Consider the following 13699-nt stretch of genomic DNA (forward strand, 5'->3'; position numbering starts at 1 on the left):
AAGTCAGTGGGAATCAGAAGAGGTGTGGGGAAGACGGGCGGTAAATGGTGGACAACTAATACAAGGAAAATAAGAAATCAGACCACACTACCCATTTTCAAGGTGTGTGTCAGTACGCATTTCACAGCATCATACCCCGAACAAATTTTGAGTGGTTATGCAATACTTTCCGACCCCACTGAGAATCATCACTATCACATTGCGTACAAGGCAAGAGCGGTGTCGCGTCTGATACTTCAAAGCGCGTACTGATACACACCTTGAAAACTGGTAGTTTGGTCCGATCTACCGGTAAATTCAGGATCATTTGGTGCCGAGTCTGGTAGTTGGGTAGGCCTGAATTTGTAATACTTCAGAAAATATCTCTGGATCCGCTTCTGTTATTGATTTGTAAATTTGTTGTCGAACTGTTTATTCCTTTTAATACAGTTAATGTTTTGGAATGGGGATGTAAAAATGACATGTTTTGGTGTAGCGTCCGTCCCCAAGTGTGTTACATACCAAGTCATGAAATTTTAGCACTCTTTCTTAACATGTTATAGTCATTCTTATGGTCAGGCCTTTGTCATATCAAAATAAGATTTCAAATCATTGATGGAATCTCCTGATTTGATCTTAATCACACAACATTTTATTTTTATTTGCAAAAGAAATGTGGCCATGCATCATGAAACCGCACATTTTGGAAAAAAAATAGCTCACAGTTGATTGAAATTTTGAGGTTTTCATTGCATGTACAATTCATGTGTATAAAATTATGCTTATTAAAATAAATATTTTCCAGTTATTATGTTTTATTCATCATGTGAAAGTAACTGACTTGTAAAAATGTAGCGTCCGTCCCCTGTTTGAGACCATCCAGTCATTTTAGTGTCAAACAAAAACAAAGAGAAACGGTGCAAAAACATTTGAAGGGATTATGCCCAAGATCTATACCAATGTCCTACTGATATTCAAACCTCTGTTTGGTGAAGTTCATATTTGGTCGAAAGTGGACCATAAAGTGTACATCTGATTGTGAAATAGCCGTGACTAAATTTGAAACAAGCTCACATAATCTTCGAATAGCAACATTTAACATTCCAGACAAAAATGAAAAGAGACTAGAATTTCTCTATTGCTTTATGGATATATACAACTGGATTGCTGACATACATGTGTATATCTGAACATATTTTAATTTAAAAAATCTTAATTCATCTATTTATAATCATATAAAAGTTATCTCAACATTATATTTTGAGTACATAACACACAGGTAGTGATATACATGTACATGTAATGCGGTAGTAGTGACATAAATGTAACTAGCAGTTCGTAAGCGTTTGTAAAACGCCGTTAGAAGTACATCACAAAGTTGACTTTTAGCACTCTGCTATTCGATTTAAGCAGCTTGATTTATCTTAACTGAAAAACGCATTGGTGTCTTCTGGACCGTGGAGACAAGCACGTGGTGCCGTTATTAAAGTTAAGCCACGCCACGTCAGATCAAAATTCTGCAAGGTGACATAAGATCCCACTTTCCCAGATAAATAGACCGAACTAAATAAATAGAGAATGATATCAAAGCATGGCCTAGATCGTATAGTTATCGGAATATTTAAACTGACAGCCACACGGCTTTATCAAATGACATAAGAGTTTGATGGTAGGTCACAACATGTGTAGTTGGAACTAATTCTTCTGAACACCGGTGTGACAAGACTGTGTATCATAGAGAATCATTTCAGGTAATCCTATAGTAAACTTATGATTTTCAAAACAACTGTAGTCCATTTCGCTTGAGCAATTATAGCTTAGGCACATCTTGCATGTGTCTTGTTTTCATTACTAGGCTTGATCGTTTATGCCGTTGATGTCAAGTATAAGTTTACCTGTTATACAAGTATAGAACGGATGGAGTGGGATGTGATCTAAGAAAGCGAGCAAATCTTAAATGTTAAATATGAACAAAATTAAAAAACGACCATTTGGTAGGAGTTTAACCATTCATGCGTAAAGGAGAAATTGAATTTTTTATATCGAATATACTCGTTCGCTTCCGACCGACTGTAACCTGAATACATAATTTCTCTCTATCTTTTAGGTGAGTGCATGGGAAATATTTTCATGAAGGTAAGTTCTGAAATCCGAAGATATTCCTCAGTCAATTGTCAGACTGCCATAAAAAATGCGGATCGAGGGGCACGTTTGAAAGGACGAGTGTCACTCAAGATATCCTTTTGGGTGGTGTACTGCATACATTGCCCGTTGAAACGCGGTACAATCATTTTTCAATGTTGGCTGTGGTGGTATCAGGGGCGAATAATAGTTGTAAATGACTTAAAATATGTCCATGAATTGATATTTTTGAGTTTAGAGGTCATTAAGGCAATGATAGGCAATTATAACAGATTTGAAAACCCCACGAAAATTCGCAAATTTCATTTATTTATTTAATTTTCATACAGAAAACCTGTGCATGATCATTTTCAGTTTTTGTATCAGCGTGATATATCGGCACTTTCATATGGGGGCACATCTAAACATTACTTCTTTGATTTCAGAAACGAGTAGTTATCAACGACATGGAAATACACGAAGGAACAAAACCAAAATCTAAGTTTTGGAAGCTGAATAGGCTGCAAGGATGGAAACTGGCGACTTTGATTGCTGTGATTATATCGCTTGGTTTGATGCTAGTTATTTTGGTCACTTCATCCGGCAACGACAGCCCGTCGCCCACATCGCCCGACACAGACTCTTATTCGGAACTAAAAAAATGCTCCAAGAGTGATTCAATTACCCTGCAGAACGAGGACCCTCCCACCGTCTTTGATAGTCTTACAGAGATGGAGATGGTGGCTGTGAGAGACTACCTCCTTTACCAAACAGGATTGCTCTTAAAACCCATAGAGAAAGCCACAGTAGATTCTAGCTACATCTACCAAATGGGCCTTAGTCTTCCCAATAAAGCGGACGTTCTGAACCACATTGACGGCAACTCACAGAAACCAGAGAGGCGAGCCAAGGTTGTCCTTGCCCGCGGTGACTTAAACCCACCCCAGATGCAGGAATGGATAGTGTTCCCCCTCCCAAAGCCTACCAGCCACGTGCTGTACAAGAATCCCTCATACCAGAGAGACCCAATTCCATTATCTGCAAAGATGGTGGACAAGGTACGTAGTAAGTCGCATTTTAACTCCAGTTGCGACCGATTAACTTAGTACAGTACTATCAGCATACCGTGCGATTACAATGCATGACCATACACGGTCAATCTAATCACTCTGCTGTCCTTCCCACCGTGAGCGTGACTAAAAATTATGTCTTCTGCCATGCAAACGGGTGCGGGTAGTTTAAAGTCGTCTTCTATGTTGTTATAAAGTACATGGCATGTACTGAGTCCGTCACAACTGGCCTGGAAATGCACCCTAACTAAAGTCTAACATATAATAAGTTATCTTAATGATACAGTTTATTCACCTAGATTATCTTGCCTCCTATCGTGTCCTCGCCAAGCGGGTTGCGTAAATACCGCATGTGGTAGGCAGCCTTCTTCAAGCAGTACATGTACGAGATTATAGTATCTCTTTATATTTACGTAACCTCTCTGCAACCCTGTTATCGTTATTAGCAGTGGCGGCTTTACTGAAACAGATAACAGATAGATTGCACGGTTGTTTTACCCCCAAGTGTCTCCTTCATGAATGGGGCCTTTACTGCAGCTAATATTGCGTCTAAAATAACCGGCTTTCTTGAATGTTTTCTGTGTGCAAAACCGAAAATAAAATACATAAATTTAAATCAATTAAAATATTTTTCACTTTTATCAGAAATTAAAAAAAAAATGTCGCTTATTCAAAAACAATATTTCATTAGGATTTCCAGAAATCAAATTTCTAGCCGCTAAGCGAGAGCTTTTATTGTTTAAACGAATAGGTTCGAATAATTGGTGCGAGCCAAACCTTACTGACAGAAAAAAAAAATTAATTACATTTAATTTGCGCTTTTTATGTATATATAACACCATCTTCGATTAATTAAATTAAAACACCACAGGCACGTTTTCCAGTTCATAGTTTAATATCGATATCGATCAACTTAAAGAAATGATTATAAACGGGATATTATTTTATATCTTTATTCATCTTCATTTCTGTAAGTTGATCGATATACAGACTTGACATTTAATATGGAATATTTCGGTTTCGAAGGTATGCCTAGGTGAAAATGCATTCTTTTTTTCACAAACTCCGATCTCATATAAGATATGTGATTGGAGAAGTGTGTAGTCAGGTGTCTCGCTACCAATTAACTGAATACCAGGTTTGTTGCGCTGCTGCATTATGTAATATGCAGTGATTTAATTGGGTAGTGCTCCTTTGGGCTGGTCAAAGCTTGGGTTTGGCAAAGCATGGTTCTTTCAAAAAAGTATCCATATGTCGGCAACTACTGCATAGAATAATTTAAAATTTTGCATGCAAGTGGTCTGGTTTGCTGTGTGTAAAATGAGCTATGCAGTGCTTTACAAATTTGTTTATATGTGGCAGAATGGCGCGAAAAAGACAGGCATTGCCAGACAGATAATTGTGCCAAACGAAACGGTCCGCACAGTTTTATAAAGTAATGCCCAGACTGATGTACCTACACAGAGGCCACACCCAATGTGTTGAAATCTTACCACCAGGGCACAGGACCCACTGTCTTTCGGGATATGCAGTTGCAACTAAACAAAAGCCACCCAGTCCGTTCAGAATGAGGGGTAAATTGCCACCAAAATGCACTTTTCAAGGCCCTTAGCGAACACCAAACTGGTTTTTGCAGGTTAGAATACCAGACGACCTCCAAGGAACCCACTGTAAACAGCAAAACATCGTTGTATGTTTCTTTAATGAATTGGGGACCTTGACTGTTTCTGGGTTGAACACTGAAATCTCGTGGCTTTCTGTATTGAGGTCAGATTCCACCTGTACCGCTCAACAGTCAAAACAGAGTTTACAGACATCCAGAAGAGGCCAACGACGAAGCGTGTGCCGCATCTAAAGTGACTTAGGTCATTAACAGCGTCAGTATTTGGAGTTGAAATCACATTGGTGCCAAAACACCAATGGTAGTCATCGACGAAAACCTGAACCAGATCAAATAAAGAAATAATCTGGGAACCATTTGGCTATCATTTGATAGGGGGCAACTTAGGAACAATTTTAGGTTGCACGGTGAGATTGCCGGTTCTTACAGAGCACTTTTAAAAGCAGATTACTTACAGAACCAAGGGAATGAGCAGCTACCTTGGTCATCAAAATCACCATATTTGAACCACATAGACAATATGTGGGTAGGCCATTACTCGCCAAATCAATGGCCTACATGACCTACAACAAAACTGGACCAAATTGGACAGATTTTGACCGATGCCTGGAATGTTATTCCAGATTGAACTTTAAAAACCTATCCCAAGGAATCCGTTGCCACTTGAGAGCGCTGGTAGCAGCCAGAAGAGGTCATGCGTAACAGCGGCCGTTACTGTGACTAGACACTGACATGAGGGTCCTTTCTGGCGCGTGTAACTCCTTTACAGACAATAATTTGGAAAATATGGAGGTCCAAAATATCTCTTTTAATGGTTGTCGTCTGACATAGAATAGGCAATGTGTTTTTGTTTGCTTCTCTGTCGAATTCCATTAATGAACTGATGTCACAATGACATCAAAGAGGTAATTTAAAGTTGTTAAAACACGATTTTAATCCTTATTTTAATTTATCAGTCAGCTAAATAGGAAAAAACTGATGAAAAATGATTTGGAAAAAAATATTCCATATTAAATGTCAAGTCTGTAGATGCAAACGGTGGCTTAATTTGTGATATTTGAATTTCATTTGTCCTGGCCGAACTTCATTCACGTGACACAGCTAAATCACATACTTTATATAAATTTGCTTTATTTCAATTTTGAAACACCCCTTCACTTGCGATATGATAGACATAACTTGTGGAAATACGACAAGCAATATTCACAAGTTCACGTATTCCAGGTGGAAGATAAAGTCCTCAAGGAAATATTACGCAGAGAGATGCAAAAGGCCGAACACGTCTTAAAAGGCAGCTATGGCGTTGGGTATGTACTGTTTATAATTGTACTATGAAGAGCACATTTAATTCGATAATTCCTTCAAAATTCCACTCAGTTTGTGAAATTCGCTTTTGAAAAGTTGGGTAAAACATGATTTTGCACTGTTTTATGTAAACTTGGATAAATTGGTCAAACAATGACGATTTTCTTTGGATTTTAATAGTAAAATACTAATCAACTATTCGTTAGTTAACCATAAAACCGTCTTTAAAATGTTACATGAAGTAAAAAAAAAAATAATAATAATTCAAAAATAATAAAAAAATAACGTTAATCCCAGCAAATACCAGAACGTTATTATTGCGTTCCTATCATCCAGTACAAAAAAAAAAAAAAAAAGGTCATGGCAACGTTGTGCAAACGTTATAAAATTACTAATTTGAATGGTTTATATCACAGATATCACGACTGCTTGGGGACAGAAGGATGCCTGACGTTCTTCGACATAAAACCAGCGGGGTTTGCGAGTGGAGAGAGAAAATCTTGGTGGTGGGCCATGAGGGACTTCGAAGGATTCTACCTGTTCCCTGTTGGACTTCAGGTACGGTATCTGACACCAAGTTCACTTTGGTTAAAGAACTTCGGTTGGCGTTTCGATTGGTAACAGTAATATCTATCTATCTATCTAAGTAGACGCTGTGTTCGTTGATTGGAATGGAATTTTAGACCCCCTTAATTCTACAGGTGGCCATGTCGTGTCATTTACACTTAGTGTTCATTCGTAGACTAGTGGGAAAATGGTAATAAAATAAGTCTGAAAGACAAAGGGAATTAACATTTTCTGACAGATAATTTATCACGCCCTGTTAACTTTTAAAACGGATTTTAGCTGTTTAGGTTCTGGGCACCTGATGATGTCAAACGCAACTTTATAATGACACGATGACACTGTCCCCCTTTTCTAGGTCCGGACTAATCATGAAGGCACCAATACTTCCGCTTGGACACTTGACCGAGTATTTTACAACAACACCCTATTCTACTCTGTAGAGGAGTGGATCGCTGCATACGACAACGGCATCCACCGCTATATCGACCCTGTGCCAAATAAACGAGAGCGGCAGTACGCCACCTACAACCGACGTGGACCACTCCCACTGGACCCTCCCCTTCAAGGCCCACGGGTATATGAACCACAGGGAAGACGGTACAATATCTCGGGATCGAAGGTCAAGTATTTAGAGTGGGATTTCCATATTCATAACCAAGGGTCAAGTGGAATTAGAGTCTACGACGTCCGTTTCCGAAATGAGCGCATTGCATACGAGATCAGCCTGCAAGAGGCGGCTGTCATGTACGGAGGTTGGGATCCCCTCATGTCGACAGCTAATTACATGGACGCCTCATGGAACCTTGCCGCGGAGGCATTTGAACTTGTTCCGGGCGTCGACTGCCCCGAGAACGCAGTTTACTTCGACACCTGGAGCTACTTCAATACGCACGAGCCAAAACGAATGAAAAATTCTTACTGCGTGTTTGAACATAACACTGGGATCCCGCTTCGTCGCCATCACGGTTATAACTACCATGACGGAAGATACACTTACTACGGCGGTATGGTTGACTACGTCTTGGTAGTCCGCTTCGCGGCTACTGTTTGGAATTACGACTACATCTTCGACTATATCTTCCATCAGAACGGCGTAGTGGAGTGCAGAGCCTCGGCAACTGGCTACGTTCAGGCCACACATTTCAACACGGAGGATGCACGGTACGGGCACAAGATAGCGCCCCGTGTTCTGGCCGGCATACATACACATTTATTCAACTACAAGGTGGACGTCGACGTATTAGGCACTGCTAACCGATTTTATACCTACGACATCGAAACTGAGAGCAGATCCGATCTTCCTTGGTACCAGGGGTATCAAAAGGACCAACCAAGGTTCACTAAGAACCTTAAACAAACAGAGTGGCAAGCAGCCATACAGTACAAATTTGAAAACCCCAAATACTACGTTTTTCGAAGTAATCAAACCAATGCGTACGGAACACCTCGTGGGTTTCGTTTCCAGCTGAATGGGATGGCTAAACAGGTTGTCCCGCCGAGAACAGGGGCGGAACCAGGTTTGTCTTGGTCGAGATACCAAATTGCCATTACTAAGAGGAAAGACGAAGAAGATTCAAGTACTTCACTGTACAGTCAATGTGACCCCGTCAACCCAGTTGTTAATTTCGAGTCATATGTTCAGGACGACGAAAACATTGTCGACGAAGATCTGGTTGCCTGGGTAACGCTTGGTAAACACCATATTCCCCACAGCGAGGACGCTCCTAGCACCGCTACAACAGGTAACCAGCTGACCTTTCTGCTGCTCCCGTACAACTACTTTGATGAAGACGCCAGTCTGGCGTCGATAGATGGCGTAGTGATACGCCCAAAGTCGGGATATCAAGGGGCCACGGTAGATAGCAATGGAAGGAACGGTTACATGACTTGCGCTCCTCTCCAACTGAATTTAACATCATACGGTGATATGAACTCTTAGGTTATGCTATTTGCTCTACGCTCAGACCTGTTCATAGAACAGGGTTATTTCCTATGTTCATAGAAGATAGGGAAAGAACCCCTTTGCCCAAGCTTGTCTACTGGCGTAGTCTAGTGAAGCATTGCGATAAAAAGCAAGCAGGCAAATTGATTAAGTACCTGTAGTAGAAACATCATTACGAATATTTCTGTGGGCCATTGCAAATTAGTAAAATTATTGCATGACCCCTTTAGGGCATAAAACTAGAAACTGAAACACACTTCTACAGGTATAACTGTCCTTTACGTTTCAAATGAGCTCTTACAACCATTTTGTTATTTAGTAGAAATATGTCAATTGATTGAATTTTAATATGAAGACACATTTGAAATTGTGTCACAACCTGTTACTTCATTCCCCGGCAAAGATTGCAGCGAACTGTTGATCTACAAGTATAAATAATACACTATATATTGATTGAAGCTAGGATAGACTATATGGAGCCTAGAATGAAGACACCATCATAGTAAATGAGTAATTACTGTTGAACAGATGATTTTATTTACCTTCTGTTACTTTTCTGTTTCGTCCTTTAATTTGGTACAAATTAGTGAACGTTTCACATCAAATGAAATAAGCTGTTTGATGCAAACAATTAAGCTCACGTGTGTACATGCGCCATGCGTTAAGCCCTCGTCACACCTATTTGGGAACAGTAATCAAGCAGAATGAGCCGGAATGAACAATTTTCAAAATTCGCGCCACATTCTGGAGAAAATTTCAAATTGACCTAAATTCTTGTAAGAATAGCGTTGGAATACTCAGAAAGCGCTTCGAATCCGCCTGGAAGATTCGTGCACATTTTGGGTGTATTAGCTCCCAAATGTAGCTCGAATGTAGTTAGAACACATCAGGAATATCGATAATATGCTGTCAGAATGCAGTCAGAATATTTAGAATTCACTTCGAATGCCGTGCGAGTGTTGCTCCATTGCTGGCCAAAATAGGATTTAGGTAACCATCTAGATGCATTTGAGTTGCAATCCGGCTCATTTGAGGCACATGCAAAATATTCTGGCAGGATTTTAAGAGTCTTGCCATTTCGGTTCTCCCTCGAATGCGATCAGAATGTTTCGAATGCTGTTGGAATGTTGTAAGAATATTAAGAATGCACTCATAGTGCAGGTAGAATGCACTTCGAATGCCATTCGACATTTCTCCACTTGGGATGCACTTGGAAAGTTTCGAGCATGAGCAAAACATTCGGGCCGGACACAAAAATGGGCCCAAAAATTTGGAATGCACTCAGAATTTTTAGGAATTACCAGGAATATACTAAGAATTTTGATTCCTACTACATTCTAGCTCATTCCGCCTCTAGTGTGACAGGTGTAGTGTAGACATTAGAACAGTTTTCTAACTGACATGGCGGAGGTTTTTCTGCAAATGTCAGAGTAAGCAAGGCTACTTGACACATGCTGTGAAAAGGAAATAATCAGAATACAAAGATTTTTTTATAATTTTGTAATAACATATACCTGTCATGTTTTTTTCGATGTTAATAATAAATTAACTTTTAGAATAGACTTGCACGTGTGCATGTTAACTTTTTTCGGCTTTGGAAAAAAAATATTTCGAGAGAGACAGTCATCCATTCGCATTTTAAAGATTTCCACCACGGTTGCTGCTCGAGACTGAGAAGTTGCATTAAGTGCGACAGATTGATTAAAAACGCCAAATGAAAAGTCTTGTATTAATACCTGTCATGTCAAATATTACGACCTTGGAATGCCTCCAACACTGGAAAATAACCGGGTTTGCCACATGCCACCGCAATAGAATAGAATGTGTTTCAGGTGGAGATAAACGCAGCAAACAGCGATACTTGGTTCGATTAATACTTGTATATAGACTTGTATATACAGAAAATAAAGAAATATAAAAAAATATATATATATAGAAAAAAAAAGGTAATTTACGCCTACTCACGAATAAACTTACGATATGGCTCACTGGCATTCTCATCCCAAGCGTCAAATGCGTCACGAGTCGCCCGAGCTCGAGTTTGCTTCTTGTAAGTTGAACATTTAGGGTTATATTTTAGGCTCCCTTTATTAAATGCGATTCTAATCAGACGGATATAGATCTATCTGCATGAAAAATGTGCTCCATATAAAACGGGAGGATTGAATTATTTTTTATTTGCCTCATATACCGGTACATATGTAGTTATTTATTCATAAGAGACATTGATGGTTTTAAACAAACTAAGAGACTTGCGGATTTAATTTCTAAAGCTGTAATGACATGATTCCAAGCGGAATCAATAAAAACATCTTAATAAGAAGAGAGTATCCAAAACTACATAAACATAATTTTGTTTAATGTACAAACCTGAACCTCAAAGACACAGATACGTATAGTTAAATGCATTTTACTTAAATTGCCAAATCGTGTTAATAAGCTACCGCATTCATTTACGTGAATCTATAATCTTTATACCCCCGTCACACTTATTCGTAATCAGCAGGAATGAAGAAGAATATTAATGATCCTGAACGAAGAATTTTTAAAATTCGCACCACATTCGGGGAAAAACTTCAAATTGACCTTAATTATTGTAAGAGTACCGTTGGAATACTCAGAATGCGCTTGAATTCGCCTGGAATGATGAGTGCACTTTCGACTGTATTAGCTCTCAAAAGCAGTTCGAATGTAGTTGGAAAACTAGAAATATGTATAATGCTGTAAGAAGGCAGTAAGAATATCTAGAATATGCTTTGAACGGCGCACTAGTGTAGTTCGATTGCTGGGAACATTAATATTTCAGCTCATCCGAGGCACATTCGAAACATTCTGGCGGGATATAAAATCTCCGTCACACTAGAGGCGGAATGATTAAGAATGGCGTCTGAAATACAATTCTTTGTGCATTCCAGGATATTCGAGGAGAATTCAATACATTATAAAAATTCTGAGTGCATTCCATATACTTTTACCCATTCTTGTGGTCGGCTCGAAAGTTTTTGACATGACAACATGTCATGCACTCGGAATTTTTAGAATGCTCTTCGAATATCCAGGAGCGCACAAAGAATTGTCTTTCCGACGGCATTCTTGCTCATTCCGCCTCGTTCCCCGGGGGTATTAATGACCTTTATGCAAAAGCTCGCAAGTGTATGTCAGTCTGTTTTTAACAATATTAACAGCAGCCAGTAATAAAATGTTGTTTCCAGAGATACTGCCGGCCACCCACCTGTCTCCGTTTCCAATTTAAATAAAACAAAGCATAAACCCAAGAACTTATTTTCACTCGAATAAATAAACAAACAAACAAATAAATGAATAAATAATTAAATAAATAAATAAATAGAAAAATAAATAAATAAAATACATAGACAAATCCATCGCAATTCACGTGCACTCATGCGTGCTGCCGACGTGCACGTGAGCCTATTCTAAAACCCCAGTCATTCATCCTGCGTTTTGTTGTTGGCTTCCACACTTTCCTCGTTTAATAAAACATCGAAAACCTGTTGATAGTATTCCTTCTTCAGCAATATGGAAAAGATGGCCTCGTGGATCTGCATCAGCTGGCAGAGCGGGCGGGAGACGCGGAAACCCGCGGTATACTTTGAGGGCGGCACCACGAACCCCGCCAAATTGGACGCCACTGTACCCCTACAGAATTTCTCCACGGCGTTCAGAACCTGGCGAAAGTACGTCACCTCCTCCTGAAAATCTACGTCTTGCTCCTTGATGGTCTCCAGAAACGCCTTACTCAAACTGTCGTAGAGCAAATGGTCCCCGGGACTCCATTCCTTGTGGGTTGCTCTCAACATCGGCTCAAGGTCGGGCGTAACATCAAAGCTGTACTCGCTCTGTTCGTTAAGTCGTAAATAAATTATGTCTTCAATATCCCAGCACAGGTGCCTTCGTAAAAGGACCAGGCCGTAGTCCATGTATTCTGTCAGTATCACTAAATCGAAGTGGTTCTCCACCCTTTTGACGGCTGTATCGTGCGACTCCTTTAATGCAGTTTTCCACCCCAGATCGCGTATCATGAAGTCTTTCAGCCATCGGTACGCACCGCTGGTTTCAGTGTGGGCGAAGAAAGCCCCTACGGGGTTGTCGCCTGTTAATCCGAGCTTCTGAAACACCGGGAAGAAGCTGAGCGCTGACTTGAACTGCTCCCAGGGCTCGCGGATGACCGTCACCTTATACGTGTCCTCAGGCATGATCTTCCTCAGCGTTTCTGAATCATACTTCCAGTGGTGAGCCAGTACATCAAACTGCTTATTTGGGTCCTTCCTGTCCCTGAGGACGTACCCCGGGTACCCGGCTGACTTCTCCTTGTCCTCCGACAGGTTTTCTCCCCCTATGAACGGCAAGGCAACCCGCAGACCGTTTCTGTACGCAAATCGCAGCATGATGTTTGTGAGCGTGGAAGAGCCAGTCTTGTGTGTCTTTAAAAACATCACTCTGGTCCTTGGCGTGCAGCCGAAATGATGATTTATTCTGTCTTTTTTTGTTTTTAGTGGATGTTTAAGAGCTTCCAAGCCCTCTAGTTTTGAAAGAGATGCTTGGCTGCTCTCCCTATGTGAAAAGAAAAATGAACTTAATACATCTAGACCAAAAGGGGAAATTAAACGTGTTTAAAAGCTGCAATTGTACGAGAACTGAACCTATTGTCGTTTTCACTTTAAACTGCACATTCATGTTAAATATACTGAGATATTATTAAATGGTATACCTGTGTACTTCTTCTGTTTTGTCCAGCCTAGTTTTTGCAGACCCACGAAACAGACAAATTAAAAGATAGCAACACAAAAATAGGCCAAATATCCTTATGGGAAGTCCGAAATGAAAAATCCTCATTTTCAGTTGGAAGCCGTGTCGGAAATGCCACATCTTCCATTCGCGACACTTTGTAATGCCCTGTTCACACGTACCAACAGGAGTTGTCCTGCATCAATCCAGGATCGTAATCCTTAGTGAGCTGATAGGAGAAGTGGGAGTGGCCAGACTTCTTTAAGCAAAAACCACAGGTAGAATAATTCACAAAATGTTAGAGTATTTTAATTAATCTGAAGGGGAATTCAGGAACCAAGCCGCTAC

At 40.0% G+C, this 13699-nt stretch overlaps 2 protein-coding genes across 3 annotated transcripts; one reads left to right on the forward strand and one right to left on the reverse strand.

Annotated features, from left to right (window-relative positions):
* The first annotated feature begins 1568 nt into the window (after window positions 1–1568).
* On the forward strand, window positions 1569–10167 carry LOC106161605 (diamine oxidase [copper-containing]). Of its 2 annotated transcripts, XM_013538609.2 has the most exons (6): window positions 1569–1730; window positions 2087–2115; window positions 2547–3158; window positions 6016–6098; window positions 6513–6654; window positions 7019–10167. In XM_013538609.2, the coding sequence occupies exons 2-6, from the start codon at window positions 2095–2097 to the stop codon at window positions 8600–8602; spliced, it is 2442 nt and encodes an 813-aa protein (XP_013394063.2). In that variant the 5' UTR covers window positions 1569–1730; window positions 2087–2094; the 3' UTR covers window positions 8603–10167. The 2 variants fall into 2 exon arrangements, with proteins under 2 accessions (XP_013394063.2, XP_013394064.2); XM_013538610.2 differs by lacking the exon at window positions 2087–2115.
* A 1572-nt stretch (window positions 10168–11739) lies between these two features.
* Window positions 11740–13494, reverse strand: LOC106171690 (galactose-3-O-sulfotransferase 2-like). The gene is made up of 2 exons (XM_087017966.1): window positions 13335–13494; window positions 11740–13177 (listed from the first exon to the last, which is right to left on the reverse strand). Exons 1-2 carry the CDS (start codon window positions 13490–13492, stop codon window positions 12052–12054), a joined length of 1284 nt encoding a protein of 427 aa, XP_086874092.1. The 5' UTR covers window positions 13493–13494; the 3' UTR covers window positions 11740–12051.
* Window positions 13495–13699: the final 205 nt, after the last annotated feature.

This window comes from Lingula anatina, chromosome 7 (genome assembly GCF_051362555.1).
Source record: "Lingula anatina isolate TDL-2025a chromosome 7, LinAna3.0, whole genome shotgun sequence".
Classification (NCBI taxonomy): domain Eukaryota; kingdom Metazoa; phylum Brachiopoda; class Lingulata; order Lingulida; family Lingulidae; genus Lingula; species Lingula anatina.